We start from the raw sequence: 13,368 nt of genomic DNA on the forward strand, positions 1-13,368 counted from the left end.
TTGAAAATCTTACTGAAGTAGAAATACTTTAGTAAATGTAGTTAAAGTACTAAGTACTAATGGAGCGTTCATTCATCCACTTCTGCTGTCGGGTCTCGTTCACTCTGCTTTACACCCCAAACTCCAAATGTTAAGAAAAAAGTATTTATTCAACACAAGCAGTCAAAAGAACAGATATACAAACTGTTTCTGGTGTTCAGAAGTATTTCAAAAGACTCACAATACATTAAGATTCCAGACAGACGTGATACACAGCTCACAATACACCTGCTATTCACAATACTGTCAGCTGTGAGTGAGTGTGTGAGTGTGAGTGTGTGTGTGAGTGTGTGAGTGTGTGTGTGTGAGTGTGAGTGTGTGAGTGTGTGTGTGAGTGTGAGTGTGTGAGTGTGTGTGTGTGTGTGTGAGTGTGTGAGTGTGTGTGTGAGTGTGAGTGTGTGAGTGTGTGAGTGTGTGTGTGAGTGTGAGTGTGTGAGTGTGTGTGTGTGTGTGTGAGTGTGAGTGTGTGAGTGTGTGAGTGTGTGAGTGTGTGTGTGAGTGTGTGAGTGTGTGTGTGAGTGTGAGTGTGTGAGTGTGTGAGTGTGTGTGTGAGTGTGAGTGTGTGAGTGTGTGTGTGAGTGTGAGTGTGTGAGTGTGTGTGTGAGTGTGAGTGTGTGAGTGTGTGTGTGAGTGTGTGAGTGTGTGAGTGTGTGTGTGAGTGTGAGTGTGTGAGTGTGTGTGTGTGTGTGTGTGTGTGAGTGTGAGTGTGTGAGTGTGTGTGTGAGTGTGAGTGTGTGTGTGTGTGTGAGTGTGTGAGTGAGTGTGTGTGTGAGTGTGAGTGTGTGTGAGTGTGTGAGTGTGTGTGTGAGTGTGTGAGTGTGAGTGTGTGTGTGTGAGTGTGAGTGTGTGAGTGTGTGAGTGTGAGTGTGTGAGTGTGTGTGTGTGTGTGGTAAATACCCCGGTTAATGTAAATTGATGACACTGTGTAAAGTAAATCTCAGTGCAAACGTTTCATATTTGTGCTCATAAATAAAGAAAATTCAAACGTAGAGAAAAGAATCATCATTTGAACAAAGATACATTATTGATCTGATCAGATTCAGAGTTCAATCACTTCAATAAAGTTTAATTATAACCACATGAATAAAGTCACCACTTTAAAAGAGCTTTCTTAAATAGAGGAGTTCAAATAATTCAATTCAATTCAATTTTATTTCTATAGCGCCAAATCACAACAAAGTCATCTCATGACACTTTACAAAATAGAGCAGGTCTAGACCGACTCTTTATAATGTTATATAACAAAATAACAAAACGATTATTAAATGTTTATTTATCTTTATTGTCTTTAAGTGATGAATTAATAATTGATTTTAATGCTTTTAAATGTAAATGTTACATATTCCACCTTACGATTAATTTGATAAATTAATGAATTAATAAGTATTTAAACAACCCCCCCCCCCGCGGTTTGTTTGCTTGTTAGAAGTGAATGACTGTCAGAGGCTGAATAAGAGACACTGGAACCCTCATGAAGCTACGAGAGCACAAAGAGCGAGAAGAGGACAGGTAAGACGGACAGCAGCAGGGGGGCCGAGAGGGAAACCAGGTGAGCGGTCCCGGAGGTGGAACCGTCACCCTCGAAGGTGACGAAGCCGGGCTGGTCGCTGCTGATCTGGCTGTTGATCCAGGACTGATACTGGGACACTCGGGCGTAGACTCCCGGGAAGTCTGCCACAGCGCAGCCTCTCCCGAAGCTCACCACCCCACCCTGGACCCACCTGGAGCCGCTCTTACTCACCAACGGGCCGCCCGAGTCCCCCTGCACAGACCACACATGTCGGTTATATCACCGGCAAACAGTAACGAAGTACATTTACTCACGTGCTGTACTTGGGAACTCATTAAAGGTACTTGTACTTTACTCGAGTGTTTTCTTCTTCTAATATTTGAGGGAAACCAGCAGCAGCTGTGATGAGCAGACAGACTCACCTGGCAGGAGTCCTTCCCGCCCTCGCTCAGACCGGCACAGACCATGTTGCTCGTGATTGAACCGTAGGCGGCGTTACACTGAGAGTTGGACACGACGGGAACACTCACCTCCTGCAGCCGCTGAGGGAAAGGAAGAGGAACTGAAGAGGAAGAGCGCTGTCAAGCCCAGTGTTGTGTGTACCACGGCTGCTATATCTTATTATTATCAGTATTAATAATAATAAAACTTTCCTTCATCACCATGAACACACACACTGCAGTTCATCTGGACTCTCACACACACACACACACACACACACACCGTCCTGCTGCCACAAACACTCACTAGAGCTCCACATGAGGATTCATCCGCCGCTGAAAATAGTCCCCAACAGATGCACTATTTCCTGCTGTTGGTTTGATAGAAACTCCAGCGAGCAGCTTTTTAATAATGAAAATGAGCTCCACCTTCACCAGCTGCAACATTAACTTGATTAATCAATCAGTCACTATTAACAATACATTTAAAAATGACTGAAGAAATTCTCACCGCCACTCTGGATGGTTCCCCATCCGGTGACCCAGCAGGTCGTCCCGGCGTTGAAGACGCTGCCCTCCGCCGCCAGACACACGGGTCTGATGTAGTCGGTGAACTGCACAGCTGAGGACAGCAGCAACAAGGCGATGTCGTTGTTGTTGGGGGTGTCGTCGTAGTCCGGGTGTCTGATGACCCGGGTCACGCTCCGGGACACCTCGTTAAAATTAAAAAACTGTTGCGTGTCGCGGCCGAGGTAAACGGTGAGCCCGGAGGTGCTGGAGCTGAGAGCCAGAAGAGACAACATTAATGATGCGTTAATGATGCTTCTTAATGTTCTTAATGATCAAATATGATGAACGTGTTCTCGTGGCTGCGTTTGAGGTCATTGTTGAAGCTGGTATTTTATATTACAACACACGAAGGAGCTGAACTGAAACTGTAATTTGACCTTTGACCTTTGCCAGCTGCATATAGAAGAACATGATGGGTGGGTTGAGCTTGTGCCACCCCCTCTGTCACTCTGTGCAGGTGAGGTGCTGAGTCATGTGACAGGACCAGAGCTCACCTGGAGAAACAGTGAGCAGCAGTCAGGACCCACTGGTTGTTGATCAGGGAGCCTCCACAGAAATGTCCGTTGGAGTTGTGCAGACTGGCCTGCCAGGGCCACGTCCCTGCGGGGGCATCCTCCCCTCCTACAATCCTGTTGTTGAGCGGCGCAGTGCCACAAGCTGGAGGGAAACAGAATTCACGTCTGTCTCACACAGAACTAAAACTAAGACGGTAAACAGCATGAGCATGTTAGCATGCTGACGTTAGCGTTTAGCTCAAAGCACCACTGTCCCTGGCAAATATCTGATGGTTATCAGTGTGCAGGAGGCACAACGTCAAACTGCTCTTATCACCAGTTTTCAGACCAGAAATGACACCAAGTCACAGATTTATCAGTGACACTGATGTGATTTCAGGTCAGTTTGACTGTTTGGGAATTACATTTTTTCACTTCTTGCCGTGAAGTTATAGAAGTGAAACCTGAACTGCTTCAAAAAGCATAGATTTATATTGATCCTCAAGACAGTGAATAAATGTACGAGAAGCAGCTTAAACCAGGTTATCGCTAACATTTAGCATGTTAGCATGCGGCTGGAAGCACAGTAGAAGCGGATGTAAAACTCAGGTTCAGAGGTATTCTGTCATGACCTTCTGGACTGGTGGAGGCTAGACGAAGAGTCAGAGGATCCCCAAAGTTACTGGGACTCATCCTGAGGAGAACGTGACCGTCTGAACCAAATCTCATGACTTTTTAAGCAGCTTCTGTGGAGAGACAGCATTTCACTCTCCCCGGAGCTTCACAAGTGCAGCTAAAATCTGCTGGAGGCTATTTAGACCTGGATTCATGTTGGGAGTTTATAACCTCTGTTTGAATCGTTTCCTCTAGTGTGTGTTTTGTGTAAACAGAGAAAACAGGTGAATCAGCCATGTGTTATCTTTACAAAGGGGAGTGAGATGAACGTAACTCACCGTCTGACTGTGCTCTGCTTCCTGTGGCAGAGACAAAGAACAACATGTAGTTAGTCAGGAAACTCCGCTTGTTTGTTGTACAGAGGCTTTGAAATCTCGGCCATCATTACTCACGAGCTGTTATTGACGAGCGTCTTTACATTTCTGAGAGCTTCTTTGAAAAAACAAACGCAACCGGTCACTCCTGTATTGGTGGCCTTCATCACGGGATGTTGCTCGGTGACGTCTGCGTTTGAACCGACTGATACTTTTTAAATGTTCCTCCATTTTCAAGAAAACAAGTGGGTTGCGAGACGAAGATGAGTCGATAAATACAGAGAGGAATGTGTGATGAGGTAAATGAGATACGACAACGAGTGACTTCTGCTGTGTGGGTTGTTTTCTTTAAGTACAATTTTGAGATACTTGTACTTTACTTAAGTCCTTCTGTTTAATGATACTTTCTACTCCTGCTCCATTTCAGAGGCAAATATTTTTACTTCCCCACATGTGTTTGACAGCTGGAGTAACTTTTTACACGTTCACATGACTTCAACATCACTACGCTTCAACTTGTAAGAGGATATAAATAGAGTTTAGATACGCAGATAGATATAAATATATATATGAGTATAAACACAACGAGGCTGTAAAGCTGGACGAGGTTCGACATGAAGACGCTTAATGTCCCCGACAACCTATAGGTTGGAAAGTACTTCAGTAAAATGATATAGTATAATTAGGAAACTTGAAAAATGCCCCTGTGGTTGTTATCTTATCATATTTCATAGAATTGGTTTATTATTACAGGTGCATCTCTGTGTAAGCTCTGTAATTATTTAAGGTGGAGCTGATTTTAACTAGTTTATATAATGCTGAGTAGGTTTGTCTATAACATGTTTTATGAGCTGGTTGTGTGTTTTTAGTGGAGAACTTATTTTAATTTGTAAAGTAACTAGTACTACTACATGAAATAAAAATACTACTACGAATAATAGATACTCAAAAAAAAAGAAGTACCTTAAATTTGTGCTTCATTAAAACTGTGTTCTTTCATTTTCGAAGTCTTTTCATTACAACAGGAAGTGACGGCGGTGTTAAGCCGTTAAGTGACTGAAGACACCTCCGTCCTGTGAACACTCAACACAAACTGGCTGTTCTGGATTTTCACGTTGAGTCTAGTGATACTGAAATATTTGGCTCCCCTGCCCACCTCACCTCACCTGTGGTGTGTTTTACATATTTACATATAGACTCACTAAATGAATGTGACACTTCTCAGGTCCATTAAAGCCAGATGTTAAAATGTCAACCAGTTTGTGAAACCCCCAGTACATACACACAAACACATTGCGGTACATGTGTGAATATAAATGTGTCTGGGCGAGTTATAAGGATATATAACATATATACATATATACACAGACATGGATTATCAACATTGGCACTGAGACGATATTTAACAGCACTCACCTGTAACCGTTAAGGCCGCCAACGCGACACCACAAAGAAGCAGTTTGACGTCCATGGCGTGATTCTTCAAACTGTGTTTTGTAATGGATGGAGGAGTTGACCAGCCTGGGACAGGGAGGTGGGACTGACAGGTGCCTGCCCTCCTGTCAGGTGCATTGTGCTCTGTCTAAGGCAACACCTCACATTCCTCATACGCCCTTCCTTACAAACACAGCTGCCAGCACGTCGGATCCAGACTTTTTGTTGCCCTGAGCGTTGAACTGGTGGCTTGAACATAAACCACGTATACTGGTATAAACAAGTAACTGTGTAAAGAGCTGATACTGTTCCTGTGAGAAGCTGAAAGTTCCCGTAGGTAACGGCTGGGATGATTCGGATGATTCTGAATCTGAATGTATGCAGGGAACCTGACAGAGGATATCTTATATTCAGGGGGTTTTTGTTAGTATTATGATCTCATTGTTATGTTTTATTGCTGTGCTTGTGCCTTGATAACACTTCCTTCTGGAAAAGGCAATAAAAAAAGTTTACAAAACTTGCTTAGCATAGCAGATAAGTGCTGCTCACTTGTTACTTCACCTCTTTGGAAGTTTGACTGTTTTACAGCATTGAATCAAAGTAGATGTGTGTGGCTTTGTGACTCAGTTCAGTCACTTTGTAGAGATCTGTTGTCACTTTGACATTGAAGTCTCTTTTTCTGTCAATCATTAAATCTATTCTGATTCAATATTGTAAAACAATAAAACAAAACTACCACATCTTTGTCCGTGACCAACAGCGCGCGACAAGGCGTGGCAGATATTTCTTCCTGCTGGAGCGTCGGTGTGATTATACACAGACTAAATACATTTGAGTTATCTTTCTGATAACTGTTACGATAACCTGAAACCCTCGTACTTCCGTGGTGAATGTGGACGTGTCACAGAAGAAGTACTCAGATCTTTTACTTAAGTAAAAGTAACAACACCACAGTGTAAAAATACTCTAATCAATTCAATTCTACAAAACAAAAGTTAGTACAAAAGTATTAGCATTATAAAAAATTGCATTGCACAATGAATGATGCATTAATGTGTTCATCACTTTGATGTTGCAGCTGATGAAGGTGGAGCTCCTTTTAATTACTTCATATACTGCTGGGTAGTAAAAAGTACAAGACTTCTGACATGGAGTGGAGTAGAAAGTTGCAGAAAATATAAATACTCAAGTAACGTACAAGCACCTTAAAACTGTGGTTAAATACAGTACTTGAGTAAATGTACTTAGTTACTTTCCACCACTGCCAGTTAGGCAAAATAAAGCTGTAAGCCATAATAATATTAAAGACATACTGTACATGTTATGTCTTCCATATATACTACATCAACCTGCTTACACACATAAATACACAGATACAAACAAATGTAAATAAAATTATTTACTATTTTGAGTAAAATATGTTGATTCAAAATGACTTTCAGTGAGTGTTTCATGCTGTAGTCCTGACTTCATAACGCACAATTCTTCATACAAACTACAGAAGAAAAGACTAATAATTAATAATAATTGTCACTATTTTTCAAAAATGCAAACTGTATGACTTAAACCACTGTCAGTGAGTAACAGCAGTAACTATTCAATTTTAATGGTGGTTAAAATGAGTCTCAGTTATAATTCTCTCATTTTATTGTTCATTGATTTTCTTACTTTGGCTCCATCTGGTGGTGATATAAAGAATGACACCGTTTCAGACACCGTCTGGAAATCTAAAGTAAAAGTTAAACTATAACAGCATCAGAAAATATTACGGTACTAATATTCTAACCTGAATTTAAGAATAGCTATTCTAATGCTGAATTAAATGTTATATTATGTTATGTATATGTTTTCTCTATACTCCACCTGAAAAACTCTCAATTGTAGGCTTTTTGAGGCGTCTGAGTAATATACGATGTAATGAAACACATCTGACTGATTTAGACTAATCATGAACGTCTCCTCAACATGTCGGCAATCTTGTTACTCAAGATTCACGGATTGTACATTTAAGTGTAAACGATTTTTTGTTTTGGTAGATTTGTGTATTAACTGGGTCTGCGTACTTGTTACGTTGTTTTTTTGTTAAGCGTGTTTATATTTGTTCGCTGTATTTGTTGTCCGATTTTGAATTTACTGCGTTTTATTGTTTTCGACACACAGACTTGACTCGAGCAGCTTCTCAGTGAGACCAGAAACTTGTAGAAACTTCTGGGGCCACGCTTCATTCGACGTCATCACGCCCAGCATCTGCCGCGCTCTGTGATTGGACAAGAAACGCAGTGGAAAGCTCGAGAAATAACCAGCAGGTAGTGAGAAAAAGTATAAAATGAGGTCGACAGTCACAGACAGATAGACTTTCTCCACTGAGACTACAGGAAGACTGACGAGAGGAGCCACACGGCCAGAGAACAACGTTTCTTCTTCTCTTCTCCCTGGAGATTTAAACGCGGGTACGTATGCTGCTTCAGTTTTTATGTTTAAGCTATTGATTCATGATTTGTTGCTTTGAACTGACGTGTCCTTAAAATTATGTGACAATTATAGATCGTTGTCGTTGGATTAAATATCGCAACGGGGATTTTTCGCATAAGGAATGAACGTTACACCAAACTCCTTTAGAAAAACGGTCAATTTTAGGCTGCGCTGGGCGTCGGGTCAATGTACGGTGCTAACGTTTCAGAATCAGAATCAGAATCAGAAACTGTTTATTGCCAAGTAACATACATTACAAGGAATTTGCTGTGGCCTGAAGGTGCTATTGTTTTGATAACAAATAAGTAGAATATAAAAGCTAAAATAAGAATAAGAATAAAAGTAAAAATAAGATAAGATAAATAACAACAGTGCAGTGACCAGAATAAAGTAAAGTGTCCAGATAAAGTGTCCAGTAGGGGGTGGGTGCGTTAATGTAACGCAGGGGGGACAGGGGTGATGTACGTTAATATAACGTATAGCTTGTGTTTGTGTTCTGGGGGGGGGGCTTTCTTGATGAGGGAGCTGATGTTCAGCTCCCACCGGAGGTCCTGGCTGATGATGGAGCCCAGGAAACGGAAGGACACCACAGTGTCCACTGGAGAGTCACACAGGGTGATGGGGGCGGGTGGGGCTGCAACATCAGCGTAATGACTGTCCTCAAAGGGCCAGATGTAACTTATAAATGAAACTAAATGTAATCGAATTTAATGTAAAATAAATGTAACTACTCCTTAATGTTAAATAACTCTGAATTTTCTGAATCTGAAACATTGCAGTTGCATAGAAAAAATATGTTTGTTTGTTGCTCTGTTATAACATAAATCCTTTTAATTTGTCAGCTTATGAAACCCACATAACTCCATCAATCATGGATCAAACTATCCAAGTGAATGAAGAAAAATAACATAATAAATAACTCAGAAAAAACTCAGAAAAATAACACAATAAATACCCATTAAAATGGGCTTAATTACTGTAAAATCAACAATTGTGAGCTGCTAAGAACATGTATGACAGATGTAGCATTTTAAAAAAAAGGCTGCAATCATTATTTATTTCTGAATTCCACTCATTAGCATTGATGTGGCGGTGAGCCGTCACTTCGCGGGTATCATAGTCGACAGGCATTGTGGGAAATGTAGTTTTTGGTCAAAGCACTCTTTTGACCTATTTATTTTTAGACACTCAGACCTTTTAAGCTCTCGCGGGCCACATAAAATGACGTGGCGGGCCACATTTGGCCCGCGGGCCTTGAGTTTGACACATATGGTGTAGAGGGAGAAGAGTAGAGGAGAAAGAACGCAGCCTTGAGCCCAGCTTCACGTGCTGCTTCCTGTCAGACAGGAAATCTGTGATCCTCCTGCAGGGGGGGTCAGGCACGTTGAGCTGGGAGAGCTTGTCCTGAGGAAGAGCCGGGACGATCGTGTTAAAGGCAGAGCTGAAGTCCACAAACAGGATCCTGGCATAGGATCCTGCAGAGTCCAGGTGCTGGAGGATGAAGTTTTCTTTAACGTTTAAATTTAAGCTATTGGTTTTAAAGACATTTTGTGCGAATTCTGTCAATACATGTTGTAATGTAGGTAATGTAGATAACGCTCCACCAAACTCTCAAACTCAGCGGATTAATGTACAGTCCGGTCCAATTTTAAGAAATTGTTCTCAGAAACGCCTTTTCGAAGGTTTGGCATTGAGATGGCATTACATTGTTTGAGTTGTCATATCATGATACAGGCAGATTTAGATTCACTTGACCTGATCACAAAAGTAACTAACCCATGAAAAGGTAAATGGGGTGATTTTATTGATTGTTTCATATTTATGAAGTCGGTCTACCCAGTTATGCTCCTGAGTCTGGATTCCAGTGCTGGGACAGAGTCCCTTTTATATTTTTTAGAAAATATATGCCCTTCCAAAAGCAATAACAGTTGCTTTACATATTTACTTTTCTAATTTTCCTTTCTCATTTTTGTCTCTGCATCTTTAGGACACAAATTCAAATCAATCAAAATGTCTGCAGCTAAAGGTGTAGCGATCGGCATCGACCTGGGCACCACCTACTCCTGCGTGGGGGTTTTCCAGCATGGAAAAGTAGAAATCATCGCCAACGACCAGGGCAACAGGACCACCCCCAGCTATGTGGCGTTCACGGACACCGAGAGGCTCATTGGGGACGCGGCCAAGAACCAGGTGGCTTTGAACCCCAGCAACACTGTGTTTGATGCCAAGAGACTGATTGGAAGAAAGTTGGACGATCCAGTGGTGCAGGCTGACATGAAGCACTGGCCCTTCAAGGTGGTCGGAGATGGAGGGAAGCCCAAAATTCAGGTGGAATACAAAGGGGAGGACAAAGCCTTCTACCCTGAGGAGATTTCCTCCATGGTCCTGCTGAAGATGAAGGAGATTGCAGAGGCCTACCTCGGCCAAAAGGTGTCCAACGCGGTCATCACAGTCCCGGCGTACTTCAACGACTCCCAGCGTCAGGCGACGAAAGACGCGGGCGTCATCTCAGGACTGAACGTCCTGAGGATCGTCAACGAGCCGACGGCGGCCGCCATCGCGTACGGGCTGGACAAAGTCAAGTCGGGAGAACGTAACGTCCTGATCTTTGACCTGGGTGGAGGCACCTTCGACGTGTCCATCCTGACCATCGAAGGCGGGATCTTTGAGGTCAAAGCCACGGCTGGGGACACTCACCTGGGTGGAGAAGACTTTGACAACCGCATGGTCAACCACTTTGTGGAGGAGTTCAAGAGGAAACACAAGAAGGACATCAGCCAGAACAAGAGAGCCTTGAGGAGGCTGCGCACAGCTTGTGAGAGGGCCAAGAGAACCCTGTCCTCCAGCTCCCAGGCCAGCATCGAGATTGATTCCCTGTTTGAGGGCGCGGACTTCTACACCTCCATCACCAGGGCTCGCTTTGAGGAGCTGTGCTCCGACCTGTTCAGGGGAACATTAGAGCCGGTGGAGAAAGCCCTGAGGGACGGCAAAATGGACAAGGCGCAGATCCACGACATCGTGCTGGTCGGAGGCTCCACCCGAATCCCCAAAATCCAGAAACTCCTGCAGGATTTCTTCAACGGCAGGGAGCTGAACAAGAGCATCAACCCAGATGAGGCGGTGGCCTACGGTGCTGCCGTCCAGGCCGCCATTCTCGCGGGTGATACCTCGGGCAACGTTCAGGACCTTCTGCTGCTGGACGTGGCGCCTCTGTCCCTGGGTATCGAGACAGCCGGAGGAGTCATGACGTCCCTGATTAAACGCAACACCACCATCCCCGCTAAACAAACCCAGGTCTTCACCACCTACTCTGACAACCAGCCCGGGGTCCTCATCCAGGTCTACGAAGGGGAGAGAGCCATGACCAAGGACAACAACCTGCTGGGCAAGTTTGAGCTGACAGGAATCCCACCGGCTCCGCGAGGCGTCCCACAGATCGAGGTCACCTTCGACGTGGACGCCAACGGCATTTTGAACGTGTCTGCAGTGGACAAAAGCACCGGCAAAGAGAAGAAGATCACCATCACCAACGATAAGGGCAGACTGAGCAAAGAAGAGATCGAGAGGATGGTGCAGGACGCCGACAAATACAGAGCTGAGGACGACCTTCAGAGGGACAAAATCGCCGCCAAGAACTCCCTGGAGTCCTACGCCTTCAACATGAAGAGCAGCGTGCAGGATGAGAACTTGAAGGGCAAAATTAGCGAGGAGGACCAGAAGAAGCTGATTGAGAAGTGTGACGAGACCGTCGCCTGGCTGGAGAACAACCAGCTGGCTGATAAAGAGGAGTACCAACACCAGCAGAAAGAGCTGGAGAAAGTGTGCAACCCCGTCATCAGCAAGTTGTATCAGGGAGGAATGCCCGCTGGTAGCTGTAGAGAGGAGGCACGAGCCGGCTCCCAGGGGCCCACCATTGAGGAGGTGGACTAAAGGGGTCCTTCATATGGACTCTATGATCACAATAACTGTCTTATATGCAACTGTTAACTTTATACCTCATGTTTTTGTCCTTATTTCTGCGACGTATAACCTTATTAGCAATCAAGACTCTTTGAGAACTGGCTTGTCCATACGTTTTCATGTTGTTGCATTGCTGGACCCTGCAATAAAGACAATTGGTAAATAAATCTTTATGCGTCTTTTGGTTTCATCTTGCATGTATTTGTTAATATCAGTTGAGTTGGTAATGCATTTTGAAACATTGAGTCATCAGTTTTTGAAAATGACCACATATATTCAAACATTTCTTACTTGCACGTGTTACAAAATAAGAGGTGAATTATGAACAACTTGATTTGTTAATGTGAGAATGGATGTGTATGAACCTCAAACAAAAAACAGTGCAGTATGCAGAGATACCACTAGATGCTGCAATTTCACTTAGGCTCTCGAGGAAGTTATCTGCCAGTCTGTCACATTTGAGAATTAAGGCCTTTAAATACCTTCACCATTTTTCACTATTATTAATATCACTATACTTATACTATTCAAGAAACTGCAGCCATCAGCTATCATTTTATTTTTCAGTCAACAAAGCTGGTTTCCTGGTGATCTAAAAAGAATGATAGTATCCTCTTAATATGTATCTGAAGGTGGGATCACTGAATTTATTCTGACAAATACCACCACCAGATGTTCAGGGATAACTGTCAAGAGGTGAACGCAGATAAGAACTAAACTGAAAGTGGTCTCGGTTCAGGATTATAATGTTCAAGTTACGTGTTAAATTGTTCTGTCATCCAGATCAGTAAATTGATCTAGGGTACAGTGCTGACCACACATGGAAATCCATGCAATATTCTACTTTAAAGTTCAATTAATTTTATTATCTCACATTGTCAAGCTTTACTGTGGACAGTTGATTCCAGAAAATCTTCTGAAACAGATTGCTGGAAAGTGCTTTACTTATTTTTTATGAATAATGATTTGTGCAGAGGGAATACTTTCTCCTGTGAATTTATTTGATAACAGTAACCACCTGATTGCTGAGAGGTACTATATCATTTGGTATTTGGATTTTTATTCCTACTTGAACATTTTCATAGACAATGTCTATTAAGTGCCGTGCCTCGACATTATGAAATGTGGCCAACATATACAGAGTCTTGTAAAAAATAATCATTAAATCAAGGCTTCAAGCCTTTGTACTAGATTATTAATATTATCTAGGTCGATTTATTTATACCCTTTTATTTGTGAAGCGGAAACCTCACAGGAAATAGAACAAATCATCTTCCGGTCAACACTTCAGTCCCGCCCCACCAGTCTGTGCCATCTTGTATTTAGCAAGAACAAAAACGGTGCAAGAAACAAGTCCAACCGAGGGATGGGGCGCAGATATTAAGTCGCATTTTAAGAGTATATTTTAAAAAGGTTAGGTGTAACGGGCCAATATGCTTGGAAGTGGGGCACCGCGGAGA

The 13,368-nt window shown here is 43.0% G+C and overlaps 2 protein-coding genes across 2 annotated transcripts; one reads left to right on the forward strand and one right to left on the reverse strand.

Annotated features, from left to right (window-relative positions):
* Positions 1 to 130: 130 nt before the first annotated feature.
* LOC139300708 (chymotrypsin-like protease CTRL-1) lies at positions 131 to 5,571 on the reverse strand. The gene is made up of 6 exons (XM_070923877.1): positions 5,459 to 5,571; positions 4,007 to 4,027; positions 3,054 to 3,216; positions 2,501 to 2,763; positions 1,972 to 2,111; positions 131 to 1,801 (listed from the first exon to the last, which is right to left on the reverse strand). The coding sequence occupies exons 1-6, from the start codon at positions 5,511 to 5,513 to the stop codon at positions 1,517 to 1,519; spliced, it is 927 nt and encodes a 308-aa protein (XP_070779978.1). The 5' UTR covers positions 5,514 to 5,571; the 3' UTR covers positions 131 to 1,516.
* Positions 5,572 to 7,816: 2,245 nt separating this feature from the next.
* Positions 7,817 to 12,075, forward strand: LOC139300690 (heat shock 70 kDa protein 1). Its single transcript, XM_070923856.1, has 2 exons — positions 7,817 to 7,926; positions 9,936 to 12,075. Exon 2 carries the CDS (start codon positions 9,959 to 9,961, stop codon positions 11,876 to 11,878), a length of 1,920 nt encoding a protein of 639 aa, XP_070779957.1. The 5' UTR covers positions 7,817 to 7,926; positions 9,936 to 9,958; the 3' UTR covers positions 11,879 to 12,075.
* The last annotated feature ends 1,293 nt before the right edge of the window (positions 12,076 to 13,368 follow it).

The sequence above is a fragment of the Enoplosus armatus genome, chromosome 17, assembly GCF_043641665.1.
Source record: "Enoplosus armatus isolate fEnoArm2 chromosome 17, fEnoArm2.hap1, whole genome shotgun sequence".
Taxonomy (NCBI): domain Eukaryota; kingdom Metazoa; phylum Chordata; class Actinopteri; order Centrarchiformes; family Enoplosidae; genus Enoplosus; species Enoplosus armatus.

What these genes read in the sequence shown, in the direction of transcription:
- LOC139300708 (XM_070923877.1), bottom strand. Translation starts at nt 5,513, where the DNA reads ATGGACGTCAAACTGCTTCTTTGTGGTGTCGCGTTGGCGGCCTTAACG. An exon ending in GGCGGCCTTAACGGTTACAG is followed by an intron (nt 4,028 to 5,458) that starts GTGAGTGCTGTT and finishes TCTCTGCCACAG; the next exon opens with GAAGCAGAGCACAGTCAGAC. An exon ending in GCTGCTCACTGTTTCTCCAG is followed by an intron (nt 2,764 to 3,053) that starts GTGAGCTCTGGT and finishes TCTCAGCTCCAG; the next exon opens with CACCTCCGGGCTCACCGTTT.
- LOC139300690 (XM_070923856.1), top strand. Translation starts at nt 9,959, where the DNA reads ATGTCTGCAGCTAAAGGTGTAGCGATCGGCATCGACCTGGGCACCACC.